The following is a 15,873-nucleotide window of genomic DNA, read 5'->3' on the forward strand; positions in this document are numbered from 1 at the left end:
ATTCAATTTACTTTAGAGAGCTCAATGTAGTAATTAAGAAGACTCCAGTAACAGTCATTATTGGCACAATATCTGTTAAGAAATCATTAATGTGTTCCTTCCTTGTCCTAAACAGTTTAACATTCTTTATATTATTTTTTCAATTTTTTATAGATGTTCAAATACAACTGTCTCCACTTTCCCACCACCACTTTCCCCTGCCCTACCCACACCCACCTCACACCCTCAATCCCACATCCCCTTGGCTCCATCCATGAGTCCCTAATATAGCTTCATTTATGTTCTTTTCCCTTCTTTCCCATGTTATTTCCCTCTCCCTTCCCATCTGGTTACTCTCAGATCATTGTTGATTTCAATGTCTCTGGCTATATTTTGCTTGCCAGTTTGTTTTGTTAATTAGGTTTTACTTAAAGGTGAGATAATATGGCATTTGCCTTTCACCACCTGGCTTACTTCACTTAGCATAATGCTCCCCAGTTCCATCTGTGTTGTCACAAAGAGTAAGAGCTCCTTCTTTCTTTCTGCTGCATAGTATTCCATTGTGTAAATATACCATATTTTATTGATCCACTCATTACTAATGGCCAGCTAGGCTGCTTCCTGTACTTGACTATTGTAAATTGTGCTGCTATGAACAAACAATCCAATTAAAAAATGAGCAAAGGACCCAAACAAACACTTCTCCAAGAAGGACATACAGAGGCCCAGAGACATATGAAAGGATATTCAGCTCACTAGCCATCAGAGAGGTGCAAATTAAAACCACAATGAGATACCACTTCACACTGGTTAGAATGGCCATCATAAACAAATCAACAAAACATAAGTGCTGGTGGGGTTGTGGAGAAAAGGAAACCCTAGTACAGTGTTGGTGGGAATGCAAATTGGTGTAGCCTCTGTGGAAAACAATATGGAATTCCTTCAAGAAACTAAAAATGGAATCACCTTTAGATTATATTTTAATGAATTTTGTGATGGAAAATAACAAGAAATACTTTGTGTATTAGTCTACCCATATGAAGCTAGTTTATGAATTCAAAGGGATTAGAAAAAAACTGGTCTCATATATTGCACAATCCAATGAGTTGTGATTATTTCTTCTATAAATGAAAATGTTTAGATGAAATTCCAGGAAAATTACTAGGTCTCATTTAACCTTCAGTAATAAAAGAAAATTTGTCTGTGTCCATGTGTGTGTGTGTGACTCTCAACAATTACTTTACCAATTCTGATTTCTCATTAAATTTTGAAGGAATCTGAGCAACAGAATAAAGATATATTGAAAAGAACAATAAAAGTCATAAATGTGTACCAGATTTAAGAATGAAAATACAAAGTATTTATGTTAGATGTTTAAAAGTTTTGTTTCACTTTTCTAGAAAGTCAAATACTTGACCTTTGCTATTGACCTTACCCTGAAACAACAAAAACTTTGATATTTACTGGACTTAGTTATCTCCTGGACAATGCCCTAAACAATCTAACTTACTATCATTTTGTTTTCAGTAAACTGATAACCGGATTGGCATACAAAATTACTGCAATGAAATTTGCCAAAGTTTCTCCCTGAAAAACCAAAAGAGATTAGCCCCAAGCAAAACAGCAACAACTCTCGGCTTATAAAGGGAAAAGGGGATATTTTTAAATATGAAATACAAGTTTTTTTTCTGGCAATAAATTTCTAAGACACATAAAATACCTTAGAAATTTAAATGTGACTCCTGAAAATGCCATTTTTTGATAGCTAATTTTAAGTAGAGATTTACATAGAAAGGAAAAGGAGGGATTTTTATGAAAGAGATACAATCCACAGGAGGAAAACACAAAGACAAATAAATGAATTCAGGAGGTCAGCAGAAATATCCAGCAAAGTATAAGGAACAGGCATCAGATATGCCCCAGGGTGTTCTCTCTTCATCCATATCCTTAGATGTCTTTATTTCTTTGAGAACCCAACCTGATTTTATAGCTTATGACCTGAGCCAGCAACATCCCTGGTGTGTCTGCTCAAAGTTCAAACCAGTAAGACAAAAGTAGGCTTGTCGTGATCACAAAGACAAGTCTGTTTTTTCATTTCATTTCATTATTAAATTGACAGGTAAAAGGAGTTCATAATGTCAGTTGGTGGGGCTTGGAGGTCAAACAATTCTGGAGGCTTGGCTGTCACCTGTTCCTATAAATATGCTTTAGCAGTCACGATAAAAAAAAAATGTATAAGCAGATTGGGCAAGTTAATTTAAGTAGCCACAAAGAAATATAAAAACAGATTATTTTTTCTCATGATTTTTTAAGTTACCAGAAGGCTGTTCAATTATTGAAATATTTCTTAAAGGTTGAAAAAACATGAGGGGAATGAATTATCACTGTCATCCACATTAGGAACACATTAATTGGTTTGTGTGTCATAGTTTTTTCTAGCTGTTAGATTGTGCTGTTTGAGGTTATAATAGGGAAAAAAGGGTTTCAGAAGAAAAAGATTATAAAACATAATTACCATTTCTCAAGTGTCTGTCAACAGACAAATGGCTATAGAAAATGTGGTACATATACAATGGAATATTATCCAGCCATGAAAAAGAAGAACCTCCTGTCATTTGTGACAACATGGATGGACCTTGAGGGCATTATACTAAGTGAATAAGTCAGACAGAGAAAATCAAGCACTTTACAATCTCACTTACACGTGGAATCAGAAAAAATAATCTGAGAAACAGAGAGTGGAATGGTGCCGGTAGTGCCCAGGGATGAGGAAGATGGGGAGACCTTGGTCCAAGGGTACAGACTTCAAGTTATTACATGAACATATTCTTGAAAATACTCAAACATAAGATAAAATGATGATTAGTTATGATGAATATGAGTAAAAGTACCATAACTTTAGACAAAAAGTTGTGTATGCCCATATACATATATATATACATATACATATATACAGTGTTATATTATTCAATCATAACAAGAAATGAAATTCTGTTATGCGCTACCATATGGATAAACCTTGAAAACATTGTGATAACTGAAATAAGTCAGACAAAAAATACACTGTATGATCTCACTTATTAAGGAACCTAGAATAGGCAAATTCATAAAGACATAAAGTAGAATGGAGGTTATCAGGGGCTGAAAAGAGGGGGTACAGGTTTTCTGTTTGGGATGGTGAAAAATTCTGGAGGTGGATAGAGGTGATTCCCGCACAACACTGTAAATGTACTTAATGAGACTTAATTGTATACTTAAAAAGGGTTAGCCCTGGCTGGTGTGTCTCAGTGGATTGAGCACCAGACTGAGAAGCAAAGGGTTGCTGGTTCGATTCCCAGTCAGGGCACATGCCTGGGTTGTGGGTCAGGTCCCCATTAGGGGGCACATGAAAGGCAACCACACATTGATGTTTTTCTTCCTCCCTCCATTCCCCTCTCTCTAAAAATAAATAAATAAAATATTTCTAAAAAGGGTTAAGATGGTAAAATTTATGGCTATTAAAATAAATGACTGCCCTGGCTGGCATAGCTCAGTGGATTGAGCGCGAACTGGGAAGCAAAGTGTCCCAGGTTCGATTCCCAGCCAGGGTACATGCCTGGGTTGCAGGCCATAACCCCCAGCAACCGCACATTGATGTTTCTCTCTCTCTCTCTCTGTCTATCTCCCTCTCTTCCCCTCTAAAAATAAACAAATAAAATTTAAAAAAAAAAAAATAAATAAATGACTAAACACTAAAAAATAATCACTTCCTCATAGAGCAGATATTCTCTTCACAGTGAGATTAAATGTCTAACACCTTGGACATGGTTACACAGTCCCATAAAAAGCTCCATATGTGAATTCAAAGATTTTTTTCCTCCAGTCTTAGCTCTATCACTTCCTAGTAGTAAAAATTTGAATAAGTCACTGAGGTCCTTTGTGCTTTAGTTTCTTCCCGTTACAGTATCCAACAGAATTGTTTTGAGGACAAAATTAAAAGGAAATAATGCATAGAAAGTGCTTTATAAACTCGCACAACTATACTAGTGCATGGGGGCAATTTGTATTATATAGTCCTTTAAGGTGTTTAGTCATGAAAAAATTATCACTAAAATATACTTATTACTTGCTATTTAAATGCCCTATAATATTGTTATCATTGGTAAGAGTCAGCCAAAGTGGCTTTAAACATATTTTTCTCTATGAAAAGTATTAACTCATAGTTTATAGAATTTTTTTTAAAAGCTAATTTTCTGAGGAAACACATTCTTAGTTACCATTCTTAGAGTGAATAAGCTTTTTCATTTATGCTATTTCTATATATTTTGTTCATTGTTTAACCTCATTGTACATACCTTTGGAAGAAGGGACAACTATATTGTATCTCATGTAGAAAAAAAAGAGTTTCAATTTATTTAATTGCAAGTATTTTGTAAGGATTTTATTTATTCATTCTTTTAGAGAGAGGGGAAAGGAGGGAGAAAGAGAGGCAGAGAAACATGAATGTGTGGTTGCCTCTCGTGCACTCCTACTGGGGACCTGGCCCACAGCCCAATTATGTGCCCTGACTGGGAATCTAACTGGTGAACTTTTGGTTAATAGTCTGGCACTCAACCCACTGAGCCACACCAGCCAGGGCTAATTACAAGTATTTTAAAAATGTAGTTTACTGCATGCTCTCATCTTCTATTCCAACCATTTTCAGTCTTTACATTATCAGACACATGACAGTACTTTGATGTGGCATGTTATCCAATGAAACATCATGTAAAACTCTTCAGATACATAATTACATTGAAATATAAGTAGTTAAGTGACCTAAATTGATTGATAGAACATCATAAATTAGCACCAAAATCAATGTGGTTGAAACAAATATCAACTAATTCTTTGTTTCCCCCTTAGTGGTTACATCTTTGACTATGAATTCTACAGAGATGACTTCTACAATCGGTATGTAAAGTTTCCTCCTTGTTTCCTTTTGATTTAAATTATCTTTTAAGTATTTTGTACATTCACTCACAGATATTCTTGATTGATATACCTAAAATGACATTTTATAGTAAAAATTAAAAGAAAATACTAAGTTCCCCAAAATATGACTTAAACAGATTTTCCTTTTTCCATTGTATTCACTGAGGTAAGTGCTAAGTGCTGAAAACAGCCTAAGTACCCACCAATCAATGATTAGATCAAAGTGTCATACATTTTCACAGTGGAATACTATGCAGCAGAAAGAAATGAACCCCTACCTTTCATGACAACATGGATGGAACTGGAGAATATTATGCTAAGTAAGATAAGCCAGATGGTAAAAAACAAATATCATATGATCTCACCTATAAGAGGAACCTAACGAACAAAATAAATGAGCAAAATAGAACCAGAGGCATAGAAACAGAGAAAAGACTGACAGCGACCAGAGGGGAGAGAGGAGGAGGATAAGGGTGGAAAGAAGGGGAAGGGACTAGTCAAAGAACATATATGAATAACCCATGGACATGGACAACAGGGTGGTGATTGACTGTGGGAGTCAGGGGTGGGTTGGGCAAAGGGTGAAAAACTGAGACAACTATAATAGAACAGCAAAATAATTTAAAAAATAAAGTAAAACTTGGATTTTTAAGAATTTGGAGGTGCTTAAGCCTATAATTTGATGTCTGATGTTTGGATAATATTTCAAAGATTTAATTAACCAGTATTATTTTCCAGGTCCTTTGTTGACTTAGAATTCCTCAAGATAGTTTTTTAAGCTTAGACAATGACTTCAACCTTCTAAAATACATCTGTTTTTCACATAACACATCGAAAATGCTACATTGGTTAGATTCAGCAAAATATACTATATACTTGATACGCATACTAGTGTGGGACCATAAAAGGAAATGATGCAAAGTGATGTTAATAATCAGTGGGGAAAAAAATAAGGCTTTCCATGGTCTTTACAAACATTTGTTAAAACATTAAAAACTCTCTTATTATAGGTGATAACTATGTAGGGAAAAAGTATAAAACTAATAGTTATTTAGTACACTATTATTTAAAACATTAAAAATATTAAGAGTTAATGTGTTTTATTTTTTTGTAAAAAATACTTATCCAAAGTAATTTGAGCAGTGTTTTCTTCTTGTGTAACTTACAGTATGGAGCCAGCATCTGCTTCATGCCTGGTGAGTTGTACACCTCCTAAGGGTGGATCAGCTTGGAGGATTTATCAGTGTTGAGAACTATGTCCCAGTTCTTTAATGAGGAATTCTGTCCCTTTGTCACTTCTTCTGGGATATCTCCCTTAATTTTCATTACATCACAACCACTTTACTACTTATGTCAATATGTTTGCTTTTACTAAATTCCTGTAGCTCCACATTTAGAGTTTCAACTGGGAGCAGGTCAACCACCCCGATATTAGGTTTTTGTCCCATAATTCCATTACATATTTTAATTTCACTGCCAATGGTATACTCTTCAGTTCTTGATGCACTTTCATCTTTGTTGACTAGTTCCCTCTTTTGATAATCCATTTTTGTAAGATGTCCCCTGATTCATTCATTATGAGGAGACAGGAGACAGTACAATCTAACATCTCCTGTCTATGTGACCTGAGTGAGAGATGACAGCAACCCATCACTGACAGCCTTTAAAAGAAGTGATGTGACTGATGGCTGATCAGGAGGCATCATGATCTGTGGACTGAAAACCTAGCAGCTAAGTTTGGACATTTTGAAATTTCTCACAGATCATATATTGTGGAAACTGAAATTTAATTTGTGCTTTTTGGGGACTGGTGTTGTTTAATTAACCATTGGTTGAAATTCAGAAATATGCAAAGCAAGAACTCACTGTACATAGATCATTAGAGCCCCCAAAATGCCATAAATACCTCTTAGGCCTTAAATTATAAATTTTATTCAGGTTTACTTATCTTTGTATCCATAGGCACCTTCATGAAATCTAACACACAATGGAAACCCAGTTTGTGCTATTAAGTCATATTCTTATATTTAAACAGACTATGGTTTTCCCAAAGTCACACAGTTAATGAGTGACAAAACTGCAATCACAACCTATCAGTTTAGATTCAATAACCCCCTATATGAATATGCACAACAGAGTGGAGTTAAATAACAGGAGGAAGCCTTACCTAAGTGGAAACCACACTCACAATCACATCTTTGTGACCACCATGTCTACCTCACTAAATATCCCTTCATGACCAAATGTGAATTTTTAAGAGTTATTTTCTCAAGCCCTGGCTGGTGTAGCTCAGTGGATTGAGCACTGGCCTGTGAACCAAATGGTCACAGGTTCAATTCCCAGCCAGGGCACAAGATTGGGTTGCAGGCCAGGTCCCCAGTTGGGAGCACATGAAATGCAACCACACATTGATGTTTCTTCCCCCCTTTCTCTCTCCATTCCTCTTTGTCTAAAAATAAATAAATAAAATCTTTTAAAAAAAGAATTATTTTCTCAAATAATTTATATTATTTCTATAAAATATATTATTTTATTTTAAATATTAAATACCTTGTAATAACTTGCCCTAAAAAATGATGTGAAGTTCTGACAGTGTTAAAATAATTCGTTTGCTATTAAGGAGACATAACATTTAGATAGTCTTCAAACTATTTGAAAATTTTAGTGTTTAACAATTTTAAAGAAATTTCTAATATAGCTTTTTTCAAGTTGTAGAACACTGTCCTAATTGCTGTAAATGAAGTTTTCAATCAATATACATTGTCTTTTAGTCTTTCAGTATGAAACTGTTTGAGCATTATAATGTCTTAAGTATTTTCTAATGTGACTTCCTTGCACATTTAAAGAATTTCTAGTTAAATGGAGTTTGGTTTAGATGGCAAGAGATCCAAGTTTTGGACAAGTAGTCAAGTTTTTAGTTCTATCATCTTTAAAAGGAAGCCAAGATCTGCATTTTTTTTTTACCATGTATTGTTGGGAACTGCCATGGCTGGTATCAGAAGCTGTAACCCCCGCCAAGGCTAAGGCTGAGGAAATGACCTTGGACTGTAAGCCAGCAAGGGGACAAAGGCTTATCTCCCTGGCAGGAATACCACATCTGCTCCTTTTACTTCATCTATAACTGGCCCCCAATGCTTGGTCGGTTAGCCAATGACAGGTAAGATTCCCCAAAAGGGGAATGATCTAAGACAGGCACAATCATGTGGGAAGATCCCAAGGAAGGATTTTGGGGGCTACAGCAAAAGGGGGTGATGGACCCCTGCCCCTTGGCTTTGACAAAGCTGAGTCCTCATTGTCTGCGAGAAAATCTAATCTCTTGGCTGCCTTACTTCTGTTGTTCCACCTAAGCCTAAAACAATGACAGAGGTTGGTACAGCCCTGTGCTGGAAAGGGTGGGTTCCCCAGGTGATCAGGCCTAAGAAAGAATTTGTAAAATCCTGTGAAACCTGCTTTGTTTAGAATGCTGTCAGTTGAATGATAAGGGTCCAAGGAAGAAGTAAGTTTGTTCCTTAAAGTTTTTTACAGCATTTTGACCCTGACTCAAAATGGGCCCTCAGACCTCCTTGTTACCTATTGTTCCATCCTTACTTCTTGACAATGAGTAATGAGCTTTACCTGAATCCTGATGTAAAGGAACCCAATAAAAGCCTGCTCAGGCAGGAGAATGAGGTGCTCTTCCTTAGGGGTGCTCTCCCCTAGGGAGGGTGGCTGCTCCATCCCTATTTCCCCTCAGGACCTGGTTGTCTCTGTGTATGTTTTTCTCGAGTTTTGACGAGCCATCCACAGCATTCCACAGTCAATGCTGGTCGGTGGCCATGTCAGTGTATAAATAATGGCTCAATAAAATTATTAAATAAATTGGCATCATTTGATAGATAAGCAGATAAATATATAGTAATTATAGAGTCTGATGCTTTCAGATAACTCTCTACTACAAAGAAATAGCTAACTCTGAACAATTCCTAAATAATGTATTTGCCTTAAATAAAATCTGTTTGGCATGTAAGTGTGCAGAAGTTTGGTGTGGTTGCATTGCTAACAGACTGAGAAGTCTGTGCTCTCATTAGTTTGTCTTCCATTTTTTTGCACTTGCCTGAGAAAGACATAAGTACCTACCATAGTGGGTAGAGTCAGGAATTCCCTGTGAACACAGATTCCTAGAAGTGAAGAGGCCGGACAAGAGAAATAGCTCACAAAGTCAGTGCTAATAGTTTTATCCACAGTGATTCCTCATCAATTATACTCTGCTTATATATGCAGTTATTTTTTTCTTTTTTATTGGTTGCACAAACTTGGACAAGTTATTTAATAACACTAATCCTATTGTCTCACTCATGAAGTGAGTATGAAATTAATTCCTGCCTCATAAGACTGTGTTGAGGATTAAATGAAGTGACATATGTATAACAATCAGCATTATGCCTGGTATATTTTTAGAGCTTCATCAGTGTTAGCTACTAAGGACAGCTATCAGTAACCATTGACAATGGTGGTGAATGGATTTCTTATATTAACGTTCAAGTAGCAAAGTCCGAGGAATGGAGAAACAAGCTGGCTGGTCTGCCGTCTTTCCCTAACAGTCCATTGTAACACACTGGATCAGTTTTCAGTTTCCCCTTATGCTCCCAGAGCACTTCAGTTCAATTGACCTGAAGAGAGAGGTCTCAGCTATCTCCTTTAACTCAAAACATCTTTGTTTGGGGTCAGGAAAACAGAAATCACACTGTTACATTTCACAGGTATGATTGTATGTGAAAACTGATTGGCCAGGTATGAAGGGACTGAAAAAACAAAAAGGAAACTGTGATACAATGGAGTTAGCAACAGTAGGAAGCATTGACCTCCTCTATGGCTCATGGAATGGAGAAAGAGGTTGGGATTCTGACAACTTAATGTGGAAAAAGGGACTTTCAGGCTAGCGCTGAGTGGGGCTTCTGCTCAGCCCATGCTGCTATGTCTGAGCCCAGAAGAGAACTCCTGTCTCTTCCAGGGGCATGAAGAGACTCTTCTGCCAACCAGTGGGGCAGAATCATGCAAACTGGACTCAGCCACTGCTGCTGGAATGAATGATTGCTATCAGGGTGAAGAAATAAGGCCAGAGTGATGATGACAAGAACAGGACACCAAAGCAAAGAAAAGAAGCTGTCAGGAAGCAACACATCCTCTCTTCCTGTTCCAGTTTGCTGTGTCCCCTCATGTCCCTTATTGGTATGGTTTGCAGAGTCCCAGCCCAGCTGTGGCTGAAGACATGACTAAAGCTTAGAGATAGCAGCTTGGAAACTAACTTACATCCACATGGTACTGTCGTCTGATTTCTGCCCCATTTGGGGATTCTGATACATACTTGGGGATTTTCAACCCTTCAGTAGTTTTAAAAATCTAGAAAACTTCTTTACACAAATTTCCATCTTACTGTGGTTGTTTTGATATATTGGCCCAGCAGTAACTTTCAATATCTATCCATAATTTCAGGAATGATAAAGAGTATCATTAAATAAGACTTGAGTGGTTATTCTAAACTTGAATCTTTTTATATCACACAAAGCATTGAGCAGTAATTTACAGTATTTGTTGACATTTTTTTTCTAAAAGGTCAAGTATGGCTCTAAATGAAGGACATTACATGTCATTAAACAAGATACAAATATAAATATTTATATCCTTCTAAGTAAAGCAACAGAAGAGATGTTTGCAAAATTATAAATCCCCCCAGGGATTGTTTTCAATTTCTGAGATGTTTGCAGTTTTTAAACCAGCCTTTATTCAATAACATCAGGCAGAACACTAAGCAGTTTAAATTCCAGGGATTAATGAACTGTTAAGACAGACAGAAGAAATACCAGAGGTGCTAGACCATGATTCAAGTGGGCATTGCTCAACTCTAGAATCCTTTGATCTCATATACATTAATGGAAGAGAAACTGCTAGAATTGTGGTTCATGAAAAAATTCCAGGTTGCAAATATTTCAGACCACTGATTGTAGAGCACAGTCTACATTCATAAATACTGGGAAAACATATTAGCAAGAGGCAAGGACTATGTCATTATGCAAATTTAAATTACCAGCTGGTAAAGTGGTCTTCCACTGAAAACATTTGGAAATAGCAGTATAGTACAGTTGAAAAAAGTTGTGATTTGGAGGCAAAAGACCTGAGTTGCAGGCCTACGTGTGCATGTGTTGATGGCTTAAATTTGAGCAAGCCACATTCTAGTTTTTTTGCAAGTTTCCTTCATGGGCAAAATGGCTCAACAATAACTACATTGCAGAATTATGAAGCTTAAATAAAAGATTTATTTTATCACTATTTGAATATATTAACTATTTAATTACCCAAAGCTGTATACAAACAATAGCAGATAGCAAAATTCACAAAATATAAAAGGTATGTTAAGGTAAAATATTGCAAGAATGATAATTCAAGATTTTGATAAGCTTGCCTTTAAATTCAAGTTTAAGAAGTATTCACAAAAGACCTGGGAAGTGGAGACCTCAGTGAAAATCTTGGAAGAATTTAAAGACAAAAAACAAATATAAATTATTTATTTACCAATCTAAAGCAAAGTGATTCTTTAAAAATTGTTTTCTGATCAGTTGTAACCAAAAACTTATTTGAAGTCAGAGTAGAAATTATAGGAGAATTTATGAAATTTGAGTAGTTCAAACAGTAGAGAAGGAAGATATACTAAAAGGCTATAAAAATCATTTATCTGGATTTCAAATATATCCTTGTTTAAAAATAAATAGGCATCTTAATTTGGTTTTATAAACTACACAAAGCCTGTCCAGAAAGTATCCACCACACACTATGAAAAAGAGACCATAATTGAAGAAGATACAAGAAACATTGTATATAGAACAATGACACCTCAGTCTTCTTCAAAGTAGGCACCATGTGACCTCACACAGTTCTTCCACCATCTCTTCCACTGTTCAAAACACTCTGCAAAATCTTTTGTTGGAATCATCATCAGCTGCTCTATTGTATTTTCCTCAATCTCATTGATGGTCTGAAATCTCTTCTCTTTTAAAGGTGATTTTAGTTTTGGGAAAAGCCAGAGGTCACAGAGCACCAAATCTGGTCTGTAAGGGGACTGAGTCACCTGGGTGATTTGATGTTTTGCCAAAAATCTCTGCACAAGACCTGACATGTGAGCAGGCATGTCATGATGAAGCTGCCAATCACAAGTTGCCCATAGCTGTAGCCATTTTCATTATACTGCATCTCTCAATCAAGGAAGAACACTGAGGTAGTACTCATTATTTGTTTGGTTTGGAGGGAAATACTCATGATGGACAACACCAAACAAAAAACACAGTTAACACGGTCATGATCTTGCTGTGGGTTAGCCACTCCTTCTTTGATCATGGATAACCAAGTGACTTCCACTGGGATGACTGAGCCTTCATTTCCAGATCACAGCTGTAGACTCACCATTTATCTCTGGTTATGACCTGCTTGAGGAAATCTCTTTCATGGGTAAAAGTTACTAGCCATTGCAGTGCAAATGTCCCTTCTGCTGTGGAAGCAGAAGCCACAGAACAAATTTTACAACACATTTCATGACAAGATTCTGTGTCAAAATCTTGAGCACAGTAGTTTTTGGAATCCCCAGATCAGCTTCTAGTTCTTGCACTGTAAGTCAGTGATTTTTGTTGTTTGCAGCCTGTACACATTCAACGTTTTCAGGTGTTCTGCTTGCTACAGGCCTTTCAGAATATGGGTCACTTTCCATAGATTGTCAATCATCTTCAAAATGATCATACCACATTTTTATTTGCACTGCACTCATTGCATCGTACTCAAAAGCCTTCTGAATCATCTGAATAGTTTGCACCAATGAATGTTCAGACTTAATGCAAAATTTGATGCAGATTTGTTGCTCTACCATCTCAATCATTTTGAGTGCAACAGCCACAAAATACACATGCTCACTCAACATTGTCTACTGCCCCCACTGACTACTACAGTGAAGTCATCATTGTTCAGGCACATGTATTCCAGTCCACTCTCCTTGTCTTCCAGGTTACATTGATGTCATGCAAACTATTCTTGTTATATTAATAATGGCTGGACTTTTCCCAGAAAAACCTCATACGTCTCTCAGAAGTTATGCAGCCCTGAGGAGTGTTCAAGGTTGAATCAACTCACAGAGAAAGATCATCCTTGGTCCTCTGGTTATTGATTACATACGTGTTGTAAGGCCCCAATGAGAACATGACCACTGAACCTGTTTTCAGGTTTTGACTCCTGGCAGCCCAGTTATTTAGCCCTTGCTTCAGTCCACATATTTTTATCAGCATTAAGCACATAATAACTATAAGCTTTGATTCTTAAATAAGAAAAATTAAGAACTCTTTTCATGAAGGAAATTTAGAAAAAAACAGGTAATTGTCAATTCTTGAGCTCACTATTTATATAAAATAAAAATTTGGTGTTCAGTGACAAAAATATATGCAAGTGTTGCATTTTCAAATTTGTTTCTTGAATTTTAAAATTTCATTAACTGACAGTGAAAAATAAACATTTGGTTAAAAGTCCACCAGGCAAGGATTTATTAGGTTGTGGTTTATCTACCTGAGAAAATGCATCATAGCAATTAAAATAATCTTAAGAAGACCATTGAGCAGGTTTGAGAATGTTTTTAGTATAGACCAAAGAGAATTAGCCAGAAAACATGACTAATGTTTTCTGTAGTTATGTAAAACATGTAAAACATGTTCAGTCATGTAAAACATGACTAAAATATATTATGTTTTTAATTATGTGAAAAATATGGATACTTGTGGAAAAAAGATTAGAGAATACTAGTAGTTGTTTTACAGTGTGAGACTGGGAGTTGTTTTTATTTTTCATGTACTTTTCCTAAAATGTCACTTTATTATTGCTAATGTTTACTAATAACAAGTTTTTAATAAAAAATCAAAATTTCATTCATTTTATGTCAACAAGTAATTAAGTTGCCTTTGTCCAAAACACAGCTATTTCTTATAGCTGATGTCCTTATTTTTTCCAGAGACAAGTTATGTTTATTTTATCAAGTAAATCAATATTAAAATTATTTACCAGTTTTCACTTTTGCTATATAATAAAAACTACATGTTTCTAATATTATTAAAGCAAACAAAATCCCAAACAAGAAGTGGGCACATGAAAAGTAGATATATTTATGAAAAAGAACAACTTAAATCCTCAAATTTCCTCCAAGGGTTGCTTTTATTGAAATATAACTACATTTATTTATTTAATGCTTGAGAGGATGTCTTTAGAGTTCTTGTTTTAAAATAGACCTTGGAGAAGGAAAAATTATGTTTGGCTTTATTGTAAACCATTATTTATTTGATCAGTAAATATTAGGGGGAAAATGGTATTTTTAGGTTTTTAAAGTTTTTATTTTAAAATAGACATTGGAGAAGGAAAACTTATGTGTTTGGCTTTATTACAAATTATTATCTATTTGGCCAGTATATACAGGGGAAAAACAGTATTCTGACTAAGCAATGTTGGGGGAAATGAACAACCATTGAAGAAAATGAGAGGAAATCTACATAATTCTAAGAGTGGAAATAAATACGAGGAAGGGGGGAAAATTAAAGTTTTAACTGACCTTTGAGATTTGGATCCCACTTCATATTGTTGGATTGCAGGATGTTTGTTGTTGTTCATACATAGACATAGATGGAGTTTCCTTTGTCTCAACCCTATCTAACCCTTTGTGAAGGCAAAATTTATTTGAGTTGCAATATACAGAATTCCAATTAGGAGCCAATGTGCAGATCCCCTTCATAGCTGTTTTTCACCCACTCCCCCCTGCATTTACAATGGAAGAATCCCCACATGCCATTTTAATCCCCCTTACCATTTTTTACCATGCTATGATTTTATGCATTAGGGTAGTACCCAGTCTTCCTTTCTTTTATTTTTGGTCAATTGAAGTATGTCCAGTGAAACTCCCCAATGCCATTAAATTTTTTAAAATTGAAAATTATGTCCTTCTGTGAAATGCCCATACATTTCTTTGGCTGTTTGGGGGTTTTTGTAAATTACATATCCCTACTAAAAAGTTAAGTTCTGATGCTTTGTATCATCCCTTCAGAGTGGCAAAAAGAATTGGTAAAATTGCACCTGGTTCCTTGTTGAGAGGGAGGGATCCACTTTTGAAACAACTCACCAAAATTTTCAGTGAATGGGGCTATGCTCTATATGATTTATGAACAAAGGACATAAAACATACTGAGAATATTACAATGAGTGTTACATACAAAAATATGTAACAAATGCAGCTGTCTTTTCTCAACATAGGATCAGGTCTGGCCAACATTGGAGGCTTTGTGATCCTTGACTGGGGAAGGAGAAGAAATGTTGCTAGACATTTCATTTCCCAATAACATATTATTTGATTGGGTTGTAACTGAAATGGCAATGAATACGGTGACTTTATTTGGCCTGAATTTTCATTATAGCATTCTTACATCGTTATCTATTTTAGTTGTACTCTAGATAGTTTCTTTATCAAATTTATAGATTAGCTTATTTAATGAACCTGCTAGATTGCTCTTTCAAGGCCTAGCAGGATGATCCTCTGAAAGAGCTTGTCTTTCCTCTCAGCAGCAATGTCTGTCCTGGGAGAGATGAGTCAATTGCCATATTTTCTTCTCCCTCAATAGCTTTGGGTGTTTTAGCTCATGAAAACTTCCCTCATACATTGGTTGACTAACTTAAAGTGTTCTTCTACTTCAACATGTAAATAAGTAATGTAGACTTTGCTCATGGCAGAAATGAGGGGTAGGCTTAGTTGACCCTTTTGATTCTCCAGCCCCTATGGAGGGATGGTGTTCATAATCCTTGTCAGCCATCCTGCCCACACTGAGAAGTGGGCTGTGTGTGGAGATACCCACACCTCTTCTTTGAGAGCAGTTCTTTGGCTTTAATGGTTTTAGC

The 15,873-nt window shown here is 35.9% G+C and overlaps 1 protein-coding gene across 1 annotated transcript in view; it reads left to right on the plus strand.

Moving 5' to 3' along the window:
- RALYL (RALY RNA binding protein like) overlaps positions 1-15,873 on the plus strand; it is a 150,607-nt gene that overhangs the window by 54,650 nt on the left and 80,084 nt on the right. The window contains exon 3 of the mRNA XM_036031669.1: positions 4,864-4,911. Coding sequence (XP_035887562.1) covers positions 4,864-4,911 — 48 coding nt within the window. The remainder of the gene's footprint in view (positions 1-4,863; positions 4,912-15,873) is intronic.

This window comes from Phyllostomus discolor, chromosome 7 (genome assembly GCF_004126475.2).
Source record: "Phyllostomus discolor isolate MPI-MPIP mPhyDis1 chromosome 7, mPhyDis1.pri.v3, whole genome shotgun sequence".
NCBI classification, from domain to species: domain Eukaryota; kingdom Metazoa; phylum Chordata; class Mammalia; order Chiroptera; family Phyllostomidae; genus Phyllostomus; species Phyllostomus discolor.